Source organism: Procambarus clarkii, chromosome 44 (genome assembly GCF_040958095.1).
Source record: "Procambarus clarkii isolate CNS0578487 chromosome 44, FALCON_Pclarkii_2.0, whole genome shotgun sequence".
In the NCBI taxonomy this organism is placed as follows: domain Eukaryota; kingdom Metazoa; phylum Arthropoda; class Malacostraca; order Decapoda; family Cambaridae; genus Procambarus; species Procambarus clarkii.
The window spans coordinates 10,771,971-10,793,183 of NC_091193.1; the positions used below are offsets into that span (position 1 = coordinate 10,771,971).

The 21,213-nt window shown below is 45.7% G+C and overlaps 1 protein-coding gene across 1 annotated transcript in view; it reads left to right on the forward strand.

Annotated features, from left to right (window-relative positions):
• LOC138350119 (autotransporter adhesin BpaC-like) overlaps positions 1–10,349 on the forward strand; it is a 29,669-nt gene extending 19,320 nt beyond the window's left edge. The window contains exons 2-3 of the mRNA XM_069300417.1: positions 7,308–7,566; positions 10,144–10,349. Coding sequence (XP_069156518.1) covers positions 7,308–7,566; positions 10,144–10,349 — 465 coding nt within the window. The remainder of the gene's footprint in view (positions 1–7,307; positions 7,567–10,143) is intronic.
• Positions 10,350–21,213: the final 10,864 nt, after the last annotated feature.

Here is a 21,213-nt window from a genome sequence, read left to right on the forward strand (position 1 = left end):
CAGTAGTCTACCTGTAGCCCCCTGGCTGTAGACCCACCGTGGCCTCAGTAGTCTACCTGTAGCCCCCTGGCTGTAGACCCACCGTGGCCTCAGTAGTCTACCTGTAGCCCCTGGCTGTAGACCCAGGGGCTGGTCATCCGGGTAGTAATCCGTGTCAGCGATTTGTTCCAATTATTTGGTTTGTGTTTCCGTCTTTAGGAAACTACGGAGTATATTATAATGTTTATTTTGCTGTGTGTGTGTGACGGAACCTGCTTAAATAAGGCCAAGCTTCTCGCACAGACGCTCGCACGCACACGCACACGCACACGCACACGCACACACACACACACACACACACACACACACACACACACACACACATATGCAAAGTATCATTTGGGAGATGAAATTCTTCAAAAGTCAGAGAGAGAGGTAAGTCTTGGGGGTTGATATCCCGCAAGACCTGTCCCCCGAAGCCCATATCAAGAGGATAACATCAGCGGCATATGCCAGGTTGGCCAACATAAGTACGGCCTTTAGAAACTTGTGTAAGGAAGTTTTCAGAACTTTGTATATCATATGTCAGACGATTCCTGGAGTATGCAGCTCCAGCAATCTAGTCAAGGATAAGACTAAACTGGAAAAGGTTCAATGGTTTGCCACCAGACTAGTACCCGAGCTGAGAGATATGAACTACGAGGAGAAACTACGGGAATTAAACCTCACGTCGCTGGAAGACAGAAGAGTTAGCAGGGACATGATCACCACACACAAGATTCTCAAAGGAACTGATAGGACAAATAAAGACAGGCTATTTAACACAAGGGGCACACGCACAAGGGGACACAGGTGCAAATTGAGTGCCCAAATGAGCTACAGAGATATTAGAAAGAACTTTTTTAGTGTCACATTCAGTCTACCTGTCCTCTTAAAAAGAACGTCGCTTTTTTGCTCGCATGCGTTACCTAAGGCCTAAAAATCATCGTACTGGAAAATGGAAGCGGCTCGCGAAAGTGACGTATTCTCCCGTTTTCTGTTTTAGGTCCTGTGGTAGGCTAGGAGAGGACAGTTTAAACTGACCGTTTTCTTGATGTTGGGGAAACCTTAGGAGGACGGGCTGATTCAATATGATCCTGGATTGTTTAGTCATATGGGAAGCTGTGTGTCGCAGCTCTTTCTAATGCCTTGTTTTTCACCGCCTCTAGTGTTTACATACTCGTGTTCTATACGCTATGTAGTGGTTCTGGGGAACTGAAGAAGACTGTAACATTGCACATACTCTCATTTTTATGTAAATTTTGATTCCCGTTCTTTTAATCTTGAGACTCAGCGTTATGTCTATATTATCATTGCCACACCTGCCCTCCCCACCAGCCTGCCCCGGGGATGCTCTCATTCAGCGTCCTGGTGGAGGCTCTACCTAGCCTTGAAGAGTCATCCTACGAGCCCCCGTCCGTCCGCCTCACCTCTGACCTCCCCACCATGACTCCGTCTGTCCACACTCCTCTTCCTCGTTGACCATCCCAGGCTGAGTGGGAGGACCTTTTTCGTTTTTCTCTTCTTTTTTTGTTGTTGTTGACCTCCGGAGACGGTGGCAAGTTCCACCTCTGCGAGTACCGGCCGTAGAGGCGATAGTTGTGGATGTCGCATGACTGGGCCAAGGCTGCTTCGTAGGTGTGTTCTCATCTATTTGTGGCCGCAAGGGGTCGAGCTTCAGCTCTTGCACGCCGTCATTCTAACCGCCGATCGTCTAATTTAATTGGCTTATGGCCCTAAACTTAATTTATTTATTGCATTGTATCTTCATTTATAACTGTGGCTGGAGTGCACCTTCTTCCCCCACCAGGTCTATTTTGTTTCACGTTCCTGCAACTCATCCGCTAAACTAACATGCTTTCTCATATCTCCACGGTCCATGTGTCTCTAGGTGGCACCGGTGGCCTTTTGTGGTGATGGTATTCATTGTGAACATCTCATCTCTCTTCACACTGTCAATTCCACTCAATACATTATGTCAATAATTTCTCCAATTTCTCTCTCTCTCTCTCTCTCTCTCTCTCTCTCTCTCTCTCTCTCTGCTAACAAGGGTAGGGAGAGTTCCTCACGTCAGGTGAGGCATCCGGATGCCGTGACCACTGGGCGATGCTTGCCAACCTCGAGACGAGTAAGAGACGCATCCACAAAGAATTTGAAAAAATCTGTCCTTCAGAGCGATTTGAGACCTTACTTTATTTCGAAGATGAGTGCCTGGTTCACCCAATACCAAATACCTAAAAATATCAATATATAAATGTGAATGACCTCAGTAATCTAACCGAGAAAGGTCTCAGAGCCGCAGGAACAAAACACGGATTTACTCTCAAAAGAGGAACGCGCAGTAGTATAAAATGGCTATAAAAAGGTCAATAAAGATGTACAGTACAGGAGTAAAGAGTATCGGGAACATCCCACTGATAGAAACAAAGAACTAATGGCATATAAGGACACTATCTTTGTTGACATCAATGACACCATTGATAAGGCACAAGGAATTACGATTAGACGAGCTGGCAAGTAAGGGTGTCAAGGGGAGACGCATGAAATGGACGGAAAATTGTCTTGCACGAAGGAAAGACAATTTTTCATTTGGTGGATCAGTTGCGAATACAAAATGAGAATATAATTTGGAGCCGTTTAAGGAGGAATACAAACTAAGTACCACTATTCACCATCAAAATGAACGAAGTTGGCAGTATTGAATATGAAGGCATACAAGGAGGACGGGCAGATGATGTCCTGCTAGAAGCTCCCACCTTCGGAAAGATGAAATGATCATTCAGCTTCTTTGTCGGAAATGTACTGAACTCAGTTTCACTCTCCTTACAGCCAAGACAAAAGCATATACTCTCATCACATGGAAGAAGGAAGAAGACCAGTGAAATAATGGTGAAACTCATAAAATAATCCCAAGTGGTCAACCCATTAATGTCGTCTCTAGTTAGGATATATAAAAAAAAAAAAGATTCTCGATCAACCAATAGGGGAGCGTCGTCTCAAGGCCCTGAGAACCATGAAAGGGAATGGTTATGGGACTTCCATTGCCATACTTAAAATTAATGATGTACACAACATATGTACTCTTCATCATAGACCACATTCCACCAAGGTCATGCACGTTCTATGTCCAATCACTTGGGCTGGATGGTAGAGGGACGGTCTCGCTCCATACGGGTCGGCGTTCAATCCCCCGACTGTCCAAGTGGTTGGGCACCATTCCTTCCCCCCCCTCCCCCGTCCCATCTCAAATTCTTATCCTGACCCCTTCCCAGTGCTATATTGTCGTAATGGCTTGGCGCTTTCTCCGGATAGTTCTATTTTCATTCCATTCCATCCCCCCCTGCGGCTATCCCCCTCCCATTCTCTTCCTTCGCTCTGGAAACCTTATTAACACTGAAGTACCTTTTGGAAAATATATTATTACAATAACTAACAATTCTATGGAAATCACACCAAATATTTGACCCTTGACTCCAAGAAAACAGCAGTGGTGTTTAGACACTTAGATTGCTTAGATGCTTAGATTTCTTAGAGCATTTAACTTAGGCCCACCCCGACCAGGCTATATGTCCGCCCTGTATCTCAGTCTATACTCCTCCTGCAAATTTGGGTGAAGCTAGCCCTAAGCGTCTGGCTTCCAACTTTGAACAGTGACAGTTAGACATTCCCTCATTTTACACCTTTAATGAGCCTGATGTCTTTCACAAAGTTTATCTTACCAGCCTAAGAAGCAGTGGTAAGGGAACTGCGACTGAGCACCACAGCAATATGTAGTTCATGCAGGTATGCTGAGATACATCTAGTTCATCTTGTTGTTTCTAGATGACAAGTTCCCATCTAGGTGGTGAGAAGTGGTCACTGTGTCGAGTGGACTGGTCAGTCTGGTCTTGTATTCTCACAGGTCGTGAGGGAGAGTGGTGGCCCTAGACTTCAGCCGACAGTTCAGACTTGGTCGAGCTAATAAAAGTAAGTGTCTAGAGATAAGCTGACTGTTGATATCTGCAGTGAAGTATTTATGTGAAGTGCTTGTGCTATATCAAATCTCTTGTCCAGGCTATGACCAAAAATGTGTCCTTGAACAATGAAAACAGTGTGTCTCTTGGAGGATTCTCCCAAGGATTGATGCTACCCTCATCCTAATTTTCTTCTGTCACTTTCTCTGGTATTCCGACCAATCCGTACGTTTCAGGTGTTACCTAACCCCTTCATTGGTCGAGTCTAGTTGTGTGAAACGGACGTGGAACGTCTCTATAGTGGCTAGGTGATGCCATCTTATAAGCTCCCCTATAAACGACTATACTAAAAATAAGTCACAACATAAAATTAAATACATTGTTCCCTAACCAATAAAGTCAAATTGAATTGAAATTGAATTGAAATAAGTTTATTGAGGTAAAATACACACAAAGGGATGATGTAGCTCAAGCTATTCTCAATTGTCAAAGACTGTGAATATGTTGGAATGGCCTCTGCATGAGTTTTAGTGGAGCTGAACTGCGTATTGAAGGCTGGTAGCATTATAACAGTCAACCAAGATAGTTGCACCACAATGACACCTCTCGTACCTACTCGACAGCAGTAGTTGCAAAACTATACACGAAACACAAGTTAACTATAACTTCTTGAATACGCATGGCTGTCTTAGATGGCCTATACCCAGCACATCCTTCCTCAGACTTCTGGACGAGGTTAAGAACCGTCAAGATGACTCATAATTATGTCTAGACCAAGTCTTACGGTTACGGAGGAGGCTCAAGGCTCTCAAGGTTTTTTTTTCACTTGTCCAACGTCGTCGTGGTTGACCAGATGACCTCAACTCCATCCACAGATGCTTAGTCAGAAGCAACCATGCTCGGGTTATGCCTTCTTGAGAACATACTCCATCAGCGACCATTAATTGCTCGACTGACTTCAATTTGGCCCAACTTGTTCTGACAAGTAGATATTCTTGCAATGAAGTCCGTCGCCCATAACACAATTGTACATTAATATTAAACAAAGTTTATTGAAATAAATTAACTAAATAACACTAACAATATGTTTCTTTTTTAGGTAAATTTCTAGGATCAAGGTTAAAATGAACTGACGAATGAAACCATAGTTTATGGTATTGACTTTGGAACATCAATTAAAATCATATTGAAACTGAACCATTCTCCAACTTTAATTAAAATATAAGTGGAACGAACAACATTTGAGAAACAGAAGGAAATAGTGGGAAATAGAGAAGGTATGAGAGAGAGAGAGAGAGAGAGAGAGAGAGAGAGAGAGAGAGAGAGAGAGAGAGAGAGAGAGAGAGAGAGAGAGAGAGAGAGAGAGAGAGAGAGAGACATCCATCCAAGCAACAGACAGAAGTATTGATATACAGAGAACAACGACAGATCGCTGCACGGATACGCCCCGTAACCTTTCCGGATCATCGAGAGTAAATGGCCGGTGACGGAATATTTATACCAGAGGAAGAAGGTTATCCTAAAGCTTACGGTGTCTGGGGAGACAAGAATGAATGGACGACGCTTCTCGCCGACTGGGAAAGTGACTGACTGGGATGAATCCACCCCCAGTTTACCAGTAATGTTTGATGTTGCAGGCACGTGACGTTCGAAGTTGCAGATATATGACATTTGTTGATGGTGAATCTTGCAAGACATCAAGGCCAGGCATTATGTGTAATGAGACAGTGTCATTGTGTTCTAGAGAGATGCGAGATGCTACTGTATCGTGGGGTGTTGTTGTGTGGTGGGGGTGGGGCTGTATCGTGGGGTGTTGTTGTGTGGTGGGGGTGGGGCTGTATCGTGGGGTGTTGTTGTGTGGTGGGGGTGGGGCTGTATCGTGGGGTGTTGTTGTGTGGTGGGGGTGGGGCTGTATCGTGGGGTGTTGTTGTGTGGTGGGGGTGGGGCTGTATCGTGGGGTGTTGTTGTGTGGTGGGGGTGGGGCTGTATCGTGGGGTGTTGTTGTGTGGTGGGGGTGGGGCTGTATCGTGGGGTGTTGTGTGGTGGGGGTGGGGCTGTATCGCGGAGTGCTGTTGTATGATGAGGATGGGGCTGTATTGTCGGATGCTATTTACCTATCACTACTTACCTATCAGTGACTGCCGGGACGTGAGGTCCAGCTCTTCATGCCCCGCCTAACAGCCTTGTTGTACCCGTGGCGTTAAAACTTCACTATTCTGACAGTCATTATCTTTGTCGAACCTTTCCTTAAAGTTGTGGATGGAGGCGGCTTCCACAACTTGTTCTCTTAGTGCATTCCACTTGTTGACCACCTTTACTGGCTACCAGTATTTCCTCACATTCCTTCAACTTATTTGCGATTCCAGCTTCCAGGTGTGTGATCTTGTCCTACAAGATAATCTTGATATACCTGATCAACCAGGTTGTGACTCATACGTCAGGCTGCAAGCAGCAGCGTCCAACAGCCTGGTTGACCAGTCCAGCAACGAGGAGACCTGGTCGACGACCGGGCCGCGGGGTCGCTGAGCCTCGAAATCACCTCAAGGTAACCTCAAGGTAACCTACTGTCTCTTAAGTTAAAGAGGTTGTCCTTGTCCACCGTGTCTATTCTCCCTCAGTATCTTGTATGTTGTTATCATATCTCCTCTATTCTGTCCTCCAAGGTTGTGAGATCCAGTTCCTTCAGCCTATCCTAATAATTTAACCATCTAAGCTTTGGCACTAATCTAGCAGCAAATCTCTGCACTTTTTCGATTTTAGTTTTATGCTTCACAAGGTATGGGTTCCAGGCCGGTGCTGCATATTCCAGTACTGGTCTAACAAATACTGTGTAGATGGCTTTGAAAATGTCTGGATTAAGGTTACTAAGTCACGTTCTCATGTTTGCCAGCGTCCCATATGCTGCTGATGTCACCCTGTCTGTGTGTGTCTCTGGTGTTAGTGATGGAGTTATAACTATAATCCCTCCCAGTTCTCATATTCTCTCTCTCTCTCTCTCTCTCTCTCTCTCTCTCTCTCTCTCTCTCTCTCTCTCTCTCTCTCTCTCTCTCTCTCTCTCTCTCTCTCTCTCTCTCTCTCTCACTCTCAGATTTCTGCACTTGCCTTCCATTAATAGTGTAGACACCTAGCTGGTCTTGTTTCTTCCTTCCCCATCTTCATTACCTTACAGTTATCAGGATTGAACTCCACCAACCCTTTGTTTGTCCACTACTGGAGATGGTTAAGGTCTTCCTGTGACGTTGTGCAGTTGTTGTTTATTTTCTGCACAAATTAAGTTTGATTGGAGAAGTCTGACAGCTATTGAGCCATGCGGTGTTCTTGGTAATGGTTCGGTAGCCATCACGTGCTCAGGCTCCAGATGCACGTGCCCAGGCTCCAGATGCACGTGCTCAGGCTCCAGATGCACGTGCCCAGGCTCCAGATGCACGTGCCCAGGCTCCAGATGCACGTGCCCAGGCTCCAGACGCACGTGCCCAGGCTCCAGATGCACGTGCTCAGGCTCCAGATGCACGTGCCCAGGCTCCAGATGCACGTGCTCAGGCTCCAGATGCACGTGCCCAGGCTCCAGATGCACGTGCTCAGGCCCCAGATGCACGTGCCCACTACTCATACATTATACATCTCCAAGCTTCACACACCACACCCACCACATATAAAAAGTTTTTTGTCGACCTTTGTCCTCAGATCATGAGTCCGTGTTTTGTACTTGTCTCATACGGTGCCGTCAGTTAGAACACAAGCAGGGAAGGTTCTCTGGCCCACACCAGGCACCTGTTGTTTATATCCAACCATACACATTCATATAGTTTTATAGCCCAGGTTGATAACAGCTCAAAGATCCACAGCGATCTGTGTAGTTTGTCGGTAATTTGTTCCTCAAATGTACAACTCTATTTTTCAAACCGGTATTTACCCCAGGCCTTTCATGAATGTAAATTTATCCAATTTATATATTCGTGGCTTTATATGCATTCTATTGTGTATCTGCGACGACTCCGAGAGTTAACCAATCGCTTGTTCTATTGTTGTGGAAGATTGAGCTACTGGGGAACAAAAAGTTCCAAGTAGCACGGGCTATGGCGAGCCCGTAGTGGAATTATCACTACTTCATCTCCCCGCTACCCCGGAGCCCGGGTGATGCTGTCCATCTCTGGCACTGTTGAGGCTGGTGTGTGGTTGTTGGTGGTCCCGGGGACCAGTCTGGACCAGTGGCCAACAACAAGGTTTTTGTCCAGTGGGGTCTAATGGTGTCCCTGACAGATGGGCCGAGAAAATTGCACGATTCGTCAGATCAGGTTCATGTCAGCCAAGAAGATGAATTGCTGACGTCTGTGATGTAGCAGCTCAATTAGATGCTCGCGCAGATAATAAACTGGATCACTTCACCGTCGCCCAGAGCGACACTATACGCAAAATATTCCCGATTCACGAACTAGTCCAGAGTAAAAAAAAATACAAAAATAAACAAAAATAGTAGTTTAGTCCACAGATAAAAGAAGGTAAATTTGAAGTGTCGATTTTGATAAAAATAAAAAATATCAACGTGAATAACAAATTTAACACTCGATGATCAATGAATTAGTTACACACCTGGAGAGAATTAATGTAAACAAATATCAACATGGCTTTAGGGAAGGGAAGTCGTGCCTGTCGAGCCTAGCTACTGGAGTTCCAAGATAAAGTAACAAAAATAATGCAAGACAGAGCAGGTTGGGCAGATTGCCTTACCTTAACAGATTGGCAACCAAGATTGCCTTACTGCATAAGGTCTCATGAGGCTTCATTAACCTATCTTGCCACACAAGGTAACCCGTTCTCGCACTTGCTCATAGTCAATATCTTGCTTATGAATAAGTGCATATGTGACATACTAATTTATTGTGAATATTTGAGTTTACCTTGAAAAGCTGAATAGAAAACTACAACCTAACCTAACCCTCTTAGTATGTTAAGATATTACAATTAGTACTGAACCTATACCGATATTGATATTACAGTTTTATAAAAATAATAAAACAGAACTAAAATATTTAAATAAATTGTAAAGTTACTCAGGATATTGTCAAATTTTGTATAAAATCTCTATTGTTTAGTAAAACTGAGAGAAAAAGTTAGTGCCTTGAAAAAAATATGGCATGGAATATGTCACATATGTACTTATTTATAAGCGAAATAGTAACTATAAACAATAAGTCATAAATGTGCTGTCTTGTGCGAGAGCAGGTTGCCAGATTGCGTACTTCTGGACTGCCAAAAAGACCTTGACACAGTACCAATAAAGAGTTTATTGCACAAGTGGAAAAAGTGGAAAAGCTCTTAACTTCAGTAAGGAATTACCTAAGAGACAGGAGTCAGAGAGTAACAGAGCGGAGAAGTCGGAATGGCGTAGGGTAACACGGAGAGTATCTCAAGGATCGATGCTCGGACCCATACTATTCCTCATTTATGTAAATAAATGAGGAATACAGTACCTCATTTATGTAAACCACAGTACCTCATTTATGTAAACCACAGTACCTCATTTATGTAAACCACAGTACCTCATTTATGTAAATAAATGAGGAATAGTATTTCATCTACAGTCATCTCTACATCAAACTGTAGTCATCTACAGTTGAGTCTTATATGTCGATGTTTGCAGACGATGCAAAACTAATGAGAAGAGTTGTGACAGATTAGTGTTAAATTCTCCAAGATATTTTAACAAGCTGCAGAGTTGATGCGAGAAATGGCTGTTCAATTTCAACGCCAGCAAGTGTAAGATGGTAGAAATGGGAACAGACGTCAGGAGACCGAAAAGCCATTACACGATAGGGAAAACTACCTCTTAATAACTAGAGAAAAAGACCCGGGAGTGGACATAACACCAAACTTAACTACAGAGGCTCATGTAAATAGGATAACGTCAGCAGCATACTATACACTGGCAAAAGTTAGAGCATCATTCAGGAACCTAAATAAGGAGGCATTAAGACTGCTATATACAGCCTGTCTAAGATAGTGTGTGTTATGTCTAGGGTTACTGGGAAAGGTTAGGTTAGGTCTGATATTTATGTTAATAAATATAGTTTGTACAAGTTCAATGATACAAAAGTCTACTTTCTGGTCGTCCCTCACGACATATAGTTGGTAATTTCAATCAAATAGTTACGATAAGCACTTTCATTTTAAGATGATAGGCTGAGGAAAAAATCACATAATGAAACTCGAAAAGATTTAGAAGTTAGCGACGAGGCTCGTAGCAGAATTGCGAGGGATGGGATATGCGAAGAGACTGAAGAAACTAAACCTGACAAAGCTAGAATAAAAAATGAGAGGGAGAATGGAGACATGACAAAGACGTATAAAATACACAAGAGAGCATGGATGGAAGCTTGAGACTCAGAGGAATCATAGAGATGTTAGAAGGTTTTCTATTAGCGTATATATGAAAATGAAAGGATAATGGAGAAGGTTGTGGAAACACACTCTATTCATAATTTAAAAAAAAAGTAGATATGGTAGGGAAATAGGACAGGAGTTATTTCATATGATAACCGGCGGCTCGAAAGGAGGGGTCCAGGAGCTAATGCTCGATTCCACAGGCACAAATAGGTGAGTACACACACACACACACACACACACGCACACACACACACACACACAGGTAACAGGGTGTTCATTTGTAAAAAGGTAGATTAATCAATTGGTTGCCTGAAACAAGTATACTCCAGGTAGTTACCCTACACCAGTACACACACCAGTTACCCTACACCAGTACACACCACAGTTACCCTACACCAGTACACACACCAGTTACCCTACACCAGTACACACACCAGTTACCCTACACCAGTACACACCACAGTTACCCTACACCAGTACACACCAGTTACCCTACACCAGTACACACCACAGTTACCCTACACCAGTACACACCAGTTACCCTTCACCAGTACACACACCAGTTACCCTACACCAGTACACACCACAGTTACCCAACACCAGTATACACCACAGTTACCCTACACCAGTACACACCACAGTTACCCTACACCAGTACACTCAACAGTTACCCCGACACCAGTACACACCACAGTTACCCTACACCAGTACACACCACAGTTACCCTACACCAGTACACACCACAGTTACCCTACACCAGTACACACCACAGTTACCCTACACCAGTACACACCACAGTTACCCTACACCAGTACACTCAACAGTTACCCCTACACCAGTACACACCACAGTTACCCTACACCAGTACACTCAACAGTTACCCCTACACCAGTACACTCAACAGTTACCCTACACCAGTACACACCACAGTTACCCTACACCAGTACACACACCAGTTACCCTACACCAGTACACACCACAGTTACCCCAACACCAGTACACACCACAGTTACCCTACACCAGTACACACACCAGTTACCCCTACACCAGTACACACCACAGTTACCCTACACCAGTACACTCAACAGTTACCCTACACCAGTACACACCACAGTTACCCTACACCAATACACTCAACAGTTACCCTACACCAATACACTCAACAGTTACCCTACACCAGTACACTCAACAGTTACCCTACACCAGTACACACCACAGTTACCCCAACACCAGTACACACCACAGTTACCCTACACCAGTACACACACCAGTTACCCCTACACCAGTACACACCACAGTTACCCTACACCAGTACACTCAACAGTTACCCTACACCAGTACACACCACAGTTACCCTACACCAATACACTCAACAGTTACCCTACACCAGTACACTCAACAGTTACCCCTACACCAGTACACACCACAGTTACCCTACACCAATACACTCAACAGTTACCCTACACCAGTACACTCAACAGTTACCCTACACCAGTACACACCACAGTTACCCTACACCAGTACACACCACAGTTACCCTACACCAATACACTCAACAGTTACCCTACACCAGTACACTCAACAGTTACCCTACACCAGTACACACCACAGTTACCCTACACCAGTACACTCAACAGTTACCCCTACACCAGTACACTCAACAGTTACCCTACACCAGTACACACCACAGTTACCCTACACCAATACACTCAACAGTTACCTCTACACCAGTACACACCACAGTTACCCTACACCAGTACACACCACAGTTACCCTACACCAGTACACACCACAGTTACCCTACACCAGTACACACCACAGTTACCCTACACCAATACACTCAACAGTTACCCTACACCAGTACACACCACAGTTACCCTACACCAGTACACACCACAGTTACCCTACACCAGTACACACCACAGTTACCCTACACCAATACACTCAACAGTTACCCTACACCAGTACACACCACAGGACACTCCTAGGATCACGCTGACCCATACAAGATAACAATTAAGGTTCTACCGTCATAACAATTAAAATCTTTGACAAGTAAATTATCAAAGACTCACGCGTCCAGATTTCCCCCAACGATAAGGTAATTGGTATGAATTATTGCTCCCTGGGACGACCCGAGCCACTTCATCCATAAACAACAGAGAGTTCAGATGGCTCTGTCCACCGGCATACAGAACCGGCTGTGGCATTAACCCGCTCCACAATATTGCATCTGCAATGGGCTGATAAAAACCCTGAAATACATTAGATAGCTTCCACCAGATCTGGATCGATTTGTTATGCACGCTGTTGTTGTGGCTGAAGCTCGGCCGTGTGTCCGAGCGCTGGAACCTTTGGGAGGGGTTCCAGTCACTCACAACACGACTGATGTCGTTGCGGTGAATATATCTCACTGAATAAGGTGATGTTGATTGATTGATTGATGAAGATTAAGCCACCCAAGAGGTGGCACGGGCATGAATAGCCCGTAAGTGGTGGCCCTTTCGAGCCATTACCAGTATCAAAAGATGATCCTGGAGATCTGTGGAGGCGCAACTGCACCCTGCGTGACGGGAGATGTCTCCCGGACCAAGTGGTGACCAAATGGTGTTCAAAAAAGGTGATGTTGACCAGACCACACTCTAAATGGTGAAGGGACGACGACATTTCGGTCCGTCCTGGACCATTCTCAAGTCGATTGTGATGCAGTCAACTTACTTTAGTCACGTTACTGTGACTCATCGCCTGCAACTGAATAAGATGTTTGCCACAAACTAGGATTCGTATTAATAATACTAATTTTGTGCGAGTATTTGATTGCACCGTCAAGCAGCAGCTGGCAGCTTTAGTAGTCATGTCAGGATAGTGATGGTCCATCAAAAGGGTTCAAGCTGGACCCTTTTGATGGGTGGATAAGATGCTAATGTTGGTGTTAATATCTCGGCTGATGTTTTCTCCAGTGCTTATACGTGAGAGTGTTTTCGAGGAAGTGTGTGTGTGTGTGTGTGTGTGTGTGTGTGTGTGTGTGTGTGTGTGTGTGTGTGTGTGTGTGTGTGTGTGTGTGTGTGTGTGTGTGTGTGTAGGGGGATATTTTGCCTTCATTTACATTGTAAAGCACAGGTAATCTCACATCCTCAGCGGTACCGACACGTTTCTCAGTGGCACAGGGAATTTACGCGCCTCTTACGACGTCAGTTTTGATTGCTTCAGCCAGTCATCAAAGCTTTTAGAAAACTCCCCAGGGGATGTGGAGTGAGGGGAAGACTCCCCAGGGGACATGAAATGAGGGGAGGACTCCCCAGGGGATGTGGGGAGGACTCCCCAGGGGTTGTGGGTTGAGGGGAGGACTCCCCAGGGGATATGAAAAGAGGGGAGGACTCCCCAGGGGTGTAGGGTGAGGGGAGGACTCCCCAGGGGTTGTGGGGTGAGGAGAGGACTCCCCAGGGGATATGAAATAAGGGGAGGACTCCCCAGGGGATGTGGGGTGAGGGGAGGGATCTTTCAGGGGGAACGTATGAGAGAAGAGGGGAGGGAAAGGGGGGGAGGGGAAAGAGTTATCAAAGGGACGTGTGAGAGGGGTAAAAGGGAGCCTTCAGGGAGACGTGTAGGAGGGAAGGAATGTGGAGGACGGGGGGGGGGGGAGGGAGGAGGGAGCCATCAGCTAAGGGGACGTGCGTCAGGGGGTAGGCCCCCAGCCCCCCCACCCCCACCTGGAGGGTCGTGGGAGTGTAAGCCAGTAAACCTTGACCTCCTAATTTACTTCTCATGAACAGAAGAGTCAGTAAACGGTATTACCAAGGCTGCTGAGGGTGCCGGGGAGGGGGGTGGGGAGGGGGGTGGGGAGGAGGGGTGAGGGGAGGGGGTGGGGGGGACGGTGGGGGCGGGATATAAAATGGGGCGGGGGGAGTATGAACTGGTCGCCGTGTGGCAATGTAGACAATGCCGATCAAAGTATGGCACAGCGGACATATGGCGGTCGGCAATATGGCAAGGGGGAGATATTCGTTTCAAGAAAGGGGGGGGGGGCGCCCTAACAAATCATTGGTGGGTATATGGCAACAGGAAGGCCTCAGCGGGGGTGTGGCAACAACGGAACGCTCCGTCGACACACCGTTGCCGCTCAGGTCGGCAACGGGTCGATAAAAAGAGAGGGGGGGGGGGGGAAGTTTGGAAGGACATGGGAACAAAAAAAAAGAAATCGAGAGAAAGAAAAAGGGGTAAAGGACAGGTAACCAAGAGAAGTATGAAAAAAAATTAAGACATATGTAGACGAAAAAAACAGCGTACGGAAGGTGGACGTGACGGAAGAACCCCCCCCCCCCGACAGCTGCTACAAGACAGTAGCAGCAGTTGCCAGAGCCACCTCAGGCTCGGATCCTCAACCAGTACGTCTCCTGTCCGTTTCGATCACCCAAATGACCAAGATACTGTCAAAAAACAGCGCCTTGTAAATATCCACGTTTTGTAATCATTGGTGATTAGGTTAGGTGGGTGGCTTGGGTTCGTACGTTGCTGGTTAGGTTAGCACCTCGTATTTTGCCCGCTGTGGCGAGTCAAGGGAATGAGGCACTCAGCGACGTAGTGCCACCAGCTGTAAGTCTGGCACCCGAGGCCTCGAGAGTGATGGATGAGGACTGTCAACACGGACCGATCCATGCCCAAGCTGTTCATGAGGGGGGTGGGGGGGTGTGGGGGGGGGGTGTGGGGGGTGGGGGGGGGGTGGGGGGTGGGGGGGTTACAAGCACCGTCAATTGGATAAAATGTTATTGATGATATGGATAAGCATGGATTTAAGATTTTCCCTGTATATCTCGGCTCAACCCAACATTCCTCGGGACACCATAACATCACCACCACCACCGCTGTCAACATCACCACCACCACCGCTGTCAACATCACCACCACCACCGCTGTCAACATCACCACCACCACCGCTGTCAACATCACCACCACCACCTCTGTCAACATCACCACCACCACCGCTGTCAACATCACCACCACCACCTCTGTCAACATCACCACCACCACCGCTGTCAACATCACCACCACCACCTCTGTCAACATCACCACCACCACCGCTGTCAACATCACCACCACCACCTCTGTCAACATCACCACCACCACCGCTGTCAACATCACCACCACCACCTCTGTCAACATCACCACCACCACCGCTGTCAACATCACCACCACCACCTCTGTCAACATCACCACCACCGCTGTAAACATCACCACCACCACCTCTGTCAACATCACCACCACCACCGTCAACATCACCACCACCGCTGTAAACATCACCACCACCGCCAGGGCCAACATCAACACCACCAATCACCTACAACATAAGCACAGTCACCCCTCCCCCCCAACATCACAAACTATCATGAACAACATCACTGCCAACATCACTACCATCATCACAACCACCATTTCCACAACAATAACCACCATCAAAACGACGTTTCCATTTACATATAAAGTTAGTGAGTAGAATGAGGCGGTAATGAGCAGGAGTAACTTCACCATTCTACGGAGGAGAAACCCGGTGCCAACTTTCATCCTGTATTCATTTCTTACAGCATTTAACTTAGGCCTATCTCGACCAGCCTATGACCGACCCGTACCCCAGACCATTTCCCTTACAAATTTGAGTAAGGCTGGCGCCAAGCGTCTGGTCTCCAACACTGGATAGACAGACATTTTCTCTGTTATTATATATATATATATATATATATATATATATATATATATATATATATATATATATATATATATATATATATATATATAATGTCATATACTCTATCGACATATTTAAGCTTATAATGTTTATATGTTAAACTTATTCACATATAAGCCTGTCTGAATGGCGCTAGAGCCGAAGTATATTGACATATTCAAATTAATTGATATTTTATATTCATTAATGTTATTTGCTACATTCAAGAAGAGGAATACGTATGTAAACTTTGAACTAAAACAATACGCAAAATGAATGGCCATTGTTCCATGGCTTGGGTATTGCGTCCTGGCTTGGGTATTGTTTCATGGCTTGGGTATTGTTCCATGGCTTGGGTATTGCCCCATGGTTTGGGTACTGTTTCATGGCTTTGATATTGTGATATGGCTTGGGTATTGTTTCATGGCTTGGGTATTGCGTCCTGGCTTGGGTATTGTTTCATGGCTTGGGTATTGTTCCATGGCTTGGGTATTGCCCCATGGTTTGGGTACTGTTTCATGGCTTGGATATTGTGATATGGCTTGGGTATTGTTTCATGGCTTGGGTATTGCGTCCTGGCTTGGGTATTGTTTCATGGCTTGGGTATTGTTCCATGGCTTGGGTATTGCCCCATGGTTTGGGTACTGTTTCATGGCTTGGATATTGTGATATGGCTTGGGTATTGTTTCATGGCTTGGGTATTGCGTCCTGGCTTGGGTATTGTTTCATGGCTTGGGTATTGTTCCATGGCTTGGGTATTGCCCCATGGTTTGGGTACTGTTTCATGGCTTGGATATTGTGATATGGCTTGGGTATTGTTTCATGGCTTGGATATTGTGATATGGCTTGGGTATTGGCCCTTTGCTTGCACCTTGAGGTAGGTACTGCCCCTTGGCTTGATTTTTGCCTCATGACTTGGGTATGTCATAACAGCTTGAGTACTGCATCTTAGCTTGAGTACTGCATCTTAGCTTGAGTACTGCATCTTAGCTTGAGTACTGCATCTTAGCTTGAGTACTGCATTTTAGCTTGAGTACTGCATCTTAGCTTGGGTACTGCAACTTGGTTTGGGTATTGCACCATAGCTTGGTACCAGGGCTAGGAGATGTTGCTTAAATAAATACTTTTGAGATTGCTGCGACTTTTTGACAAGAGAATGAAAGGTGCTGAAGACACGGGAGAGGCATGACAGCTGTCTAAAACAGCAAAAAAAGCAAGTTTAAAAAAATATATAAAATTGAAGCACCGGCTATTTTATCCATATAAATAGACATAATCCACATTATAAATGTTTTTCACAGAACTAAAGCCACCAAAATAGATAACCACTTAAGCCACCTCACCAACCATGAAGTTAAGTCACCTCACAGTCAGGCACTCAAGCATTGTAATCAGTTAAAAGATTCAAATTCAGTTCATCATTTACATTAATTTACCCCAACAGTGAGTCTCAACAGCCATATAACCTTATCATCAGTGCTACCCCTAATTGCTAGTAACCTTGGTAATGTTGTCAACAGTCTATTGCTAGTAACCTTGGTAATGTTGACTCCAGTCTATTGCTAGTAAACTTGGTAATGTTGTCACCAGTCTATTGCTAGTAACCTTGGTAATGTTGTCACCAGTCTATTGCTAGTAACCTTGGTAATGTTGTCACCAGTCTATTGCTAGTAACCTTGGTAATGTTGTCACCAGTCTATTGCTAGTAACCTTGGTAATGTTGTCAACAGTCTATTGCTAGTAACTTTGGTAATGTTGTCAACAGTCTTTTGCTAGTAAGAACATACGAATGAAGGTAACTGCAGAAGGCCTATTGGCCCAAACGAGGCAGCTGCTATTTATACCCATCCAATCTCATTCATATATATGTCTATCCTACGCTTGAAACCATCAAGGGATCCTACTTCTATTATGTTATATTAACCGTTGTGACCGCAGTAATATTGACAGACTCCATAAAAGAGGGGGGGGGGAGGGGTCACGTGGAGAATGATAACGAGGGAAGCAAAGAACTTAAAGTAAAGGAACCAAGAACCCTTCACGCTGGAACCTGATTTGCCATTAGAATTAAGAGCCCTAACTGACCCCTCTCCCCCCCCCCCCGAATCCTCCCTCTCCCCTGAATCACCCCCTCCCCCTTCCTCCGACTCACCCCCTCCCCCAAACACACTCGAAGACTCACTTTAATGGAAGTGACACTAAACTCAGTATCACTAACACGATTCATCCCCTGCAAGATGCTACAAAGAATGATCCGAAGATGACGAGTAAAACATTTATAATATATCATTTTGGTCTCAAGGCACTAGCATGGACTTAGCAAAAGTAAATCTACTCATGACAAATTGACTAAAGTTCTATAATAAGATGACAGATATCAAGTAAGACGACAGAAAGATGGACTTACACCACGTTCCTTAAGAGTCAGAATGCATTCAATATTGTCCCGCACAAGAGACTCCTACTCAAGCTAGAGAAGCAGGCAGGTGTATCAGGAAGAGTCCGTAATAGGTGGGTGATAGAGTACCTCTCAGGAAGGAAACAATGGGTCACAGTGAAAGCGGAGATACTAGAGTGGAAAGAGGTCACGACAGGAGTATCACAAGGCTTGACACTGAGGGGCGTCCTGTTTCTTAAATATGTCAACGACCTGACAGAGAAAATAGGCCATTCATGTCACTGTTTGCAGTCAGTATAGAGATGGAAAAGAGAGAGAGAGAGAGAGAGAGAGAGAGAGAGAGAGAGAGAGAGAGAGAGAGAGAGAGAGAGAGAGAGAGAGAGAGAGAGAGAGAGAGAGAGAGAGAGAGACAGACAGACAGACAGACAGACAGACAGAGAGTCAGAGTCACAGAGATTGTGATACCTTGAAACGGACATGGACACAAACTCAAGAAGCCATCTGAAAAATGTTTGCAAGTATTTAAGCCATTCAAATTAAAAGTGATGCAGCACGCCTCGTTCATGACCTGATGGGCTTGAGCTACAAGGAAAGACTGCGGGAGGTAAAGTAATTATCAGTAGAAAGCACTAAGCCATGACGACTCTGAGGGAACGACTATATACTGAATCGAGAAATAAATCAAAATTGGGTTACTGCATATAACTGAGAATGTTTTCGAAAGACTCGTCGTCAATGGAACTGAGCGCAGCGTGCCTGCAAGCACATCAAGGTGAGTATATCTAGGTAAGTACACACACCCACCGTTTTACTAGACAGTGGGAGAAAAAAAAATGAATAATTAAAGGAGGAGACGAAAGCCGAGGATGCAGTGATCGTGCCTCTGAACGTTGCAATAAACATCAATAACAGAAGGTGCAAATTATGACTTTGAACAAAGCGACGGACTCGACAGACGAGTTAGGCTACCATTATTCTCTCTAACAACATTACAACAATGTAACGAATTGTTACGAGAGAGAGAGAGAGAGAGAGAGAGAGAGAGAGAGAGAGAGAGAGAGAGAGAGAGAGAGAGAGAGAGAGAGAGAGAGAGAGAGAGAGAGAAGCATCACAGGGGTGACGCACACGAAGGACACTACCTCGGTGAGCGCCGACCACAGAGAACACCTTGCAGTAACCACACGCACAAATAACAGCAATACAACAATAACAATAACACGTGAGATCGTGAAACCGCTTAAATCATCAGGCAAACATCCGGGGTCAAAGGTCAAGCTGGCAGTCAGGGATCATGCGCACTCCCTCAAGCAACCCCCCCCACACGTCCTCTCCTCCCCCCCCCACACACATCCACTACATGGACACGCACATATTAGGCAGTGATGTGGTGGAGGCAGACTCCATACACAGTTTCCAATATAGATATGATAGAGCCTAATAGGCTCAGGAACCCGTACACCAGTTGATTGACAGATGAGAGGCGGGACCAAAGAACGGAAGCTCAACCCCCACAAGCACAACTAGGTGAGTACTCATCGACTCCCATGTACCTCTCCCTACACACATCTTAAATAACATTCCTGCCCCCCCCCCCACCCTTCCCAACTCCAACACATGTATAACTCCATCACTAACACCAGAGACACACACAGACAGGGTGACATCAGCAGCATATGGGACGCTGGCAAACATGAGAACGTGGCTTAGTAACCTTAATCCAGACATTTTCAAAGCCATCTAGACAGTATTTGTTAGACCAGTACTGGAATATGCAGCACCGGCCTGGAACCCATACCTTGTGAAGCATAAAACTAAAATCGAAAAAGTATAGAGATTTGCTGCTAGATTAGTGCCAGAGCTTAGATGGTTAAATTATTAGGATAGACTGAAGGAACTGGATCTCACAACCTTGGAGGACAGAATAGAGGAGATATGATAACAACATACAAGATACTAAGGGGGGAATAGACACGGTGGACAAGTACAGCCTCTTTAACTTAAGAGACAGTAGGTTACCTTGAGGTTACCTTGAGGTGATTTCGAGGCTCAGCGACCCCGCGGCCCGGTCGTCGACCAGGTCTCCTCGTTGCTGGACTGGTCAACCAGGCTGTTGGACGCTGCTGCTTGCAGCCTGACGTATGAGTCACAACCTGGTTGATCAGGTATATCAAGATTATCTTGTAGGACAAGATCACACACGTGGAAGCTGGAATCGCAAATAAGTTGAAGGAATGTGAGGAAATACTGGTAGCCAGTAAAGGCGGTCAACAAGTGGAATGCACTAAGAGAACAAGTTGTGGAAGCCGCCTCCATCCACAACTTTAAGGAAAGGTTCGACAAAGATAGTGAGTGTCAGAATAGTGAAGTTTTAACGCCACGGGTACAACAAGGCTGTTAGGCGGGGCATGAAGAGCTGGACCTCACGTCCCGGCAGTCACTGATAGGTAAGTACATCACCATGCCCAGCCTACACCCTCTCCCACACACCCAATACACTCCAAATCCCACACCCACACCGAGAAACATACGCCCATACACCCACCATAGGAAGCCGGTCGGCCGAGCGGACAGCACGATGTACTTGTGATCCTGTGGTCCTGGGTTCGATTCCAGGCGCCGGCGAGAAACAATGGGCAGAGTTTCTTTCACCCTAGGTCCCTGTTACCTAGCAGTAAAATAGGTACCTGGGTGTTAGTCAGCTGTCACGGGCTGCTTCCTGGGGGCGGAGGCCTGGTCGAGGA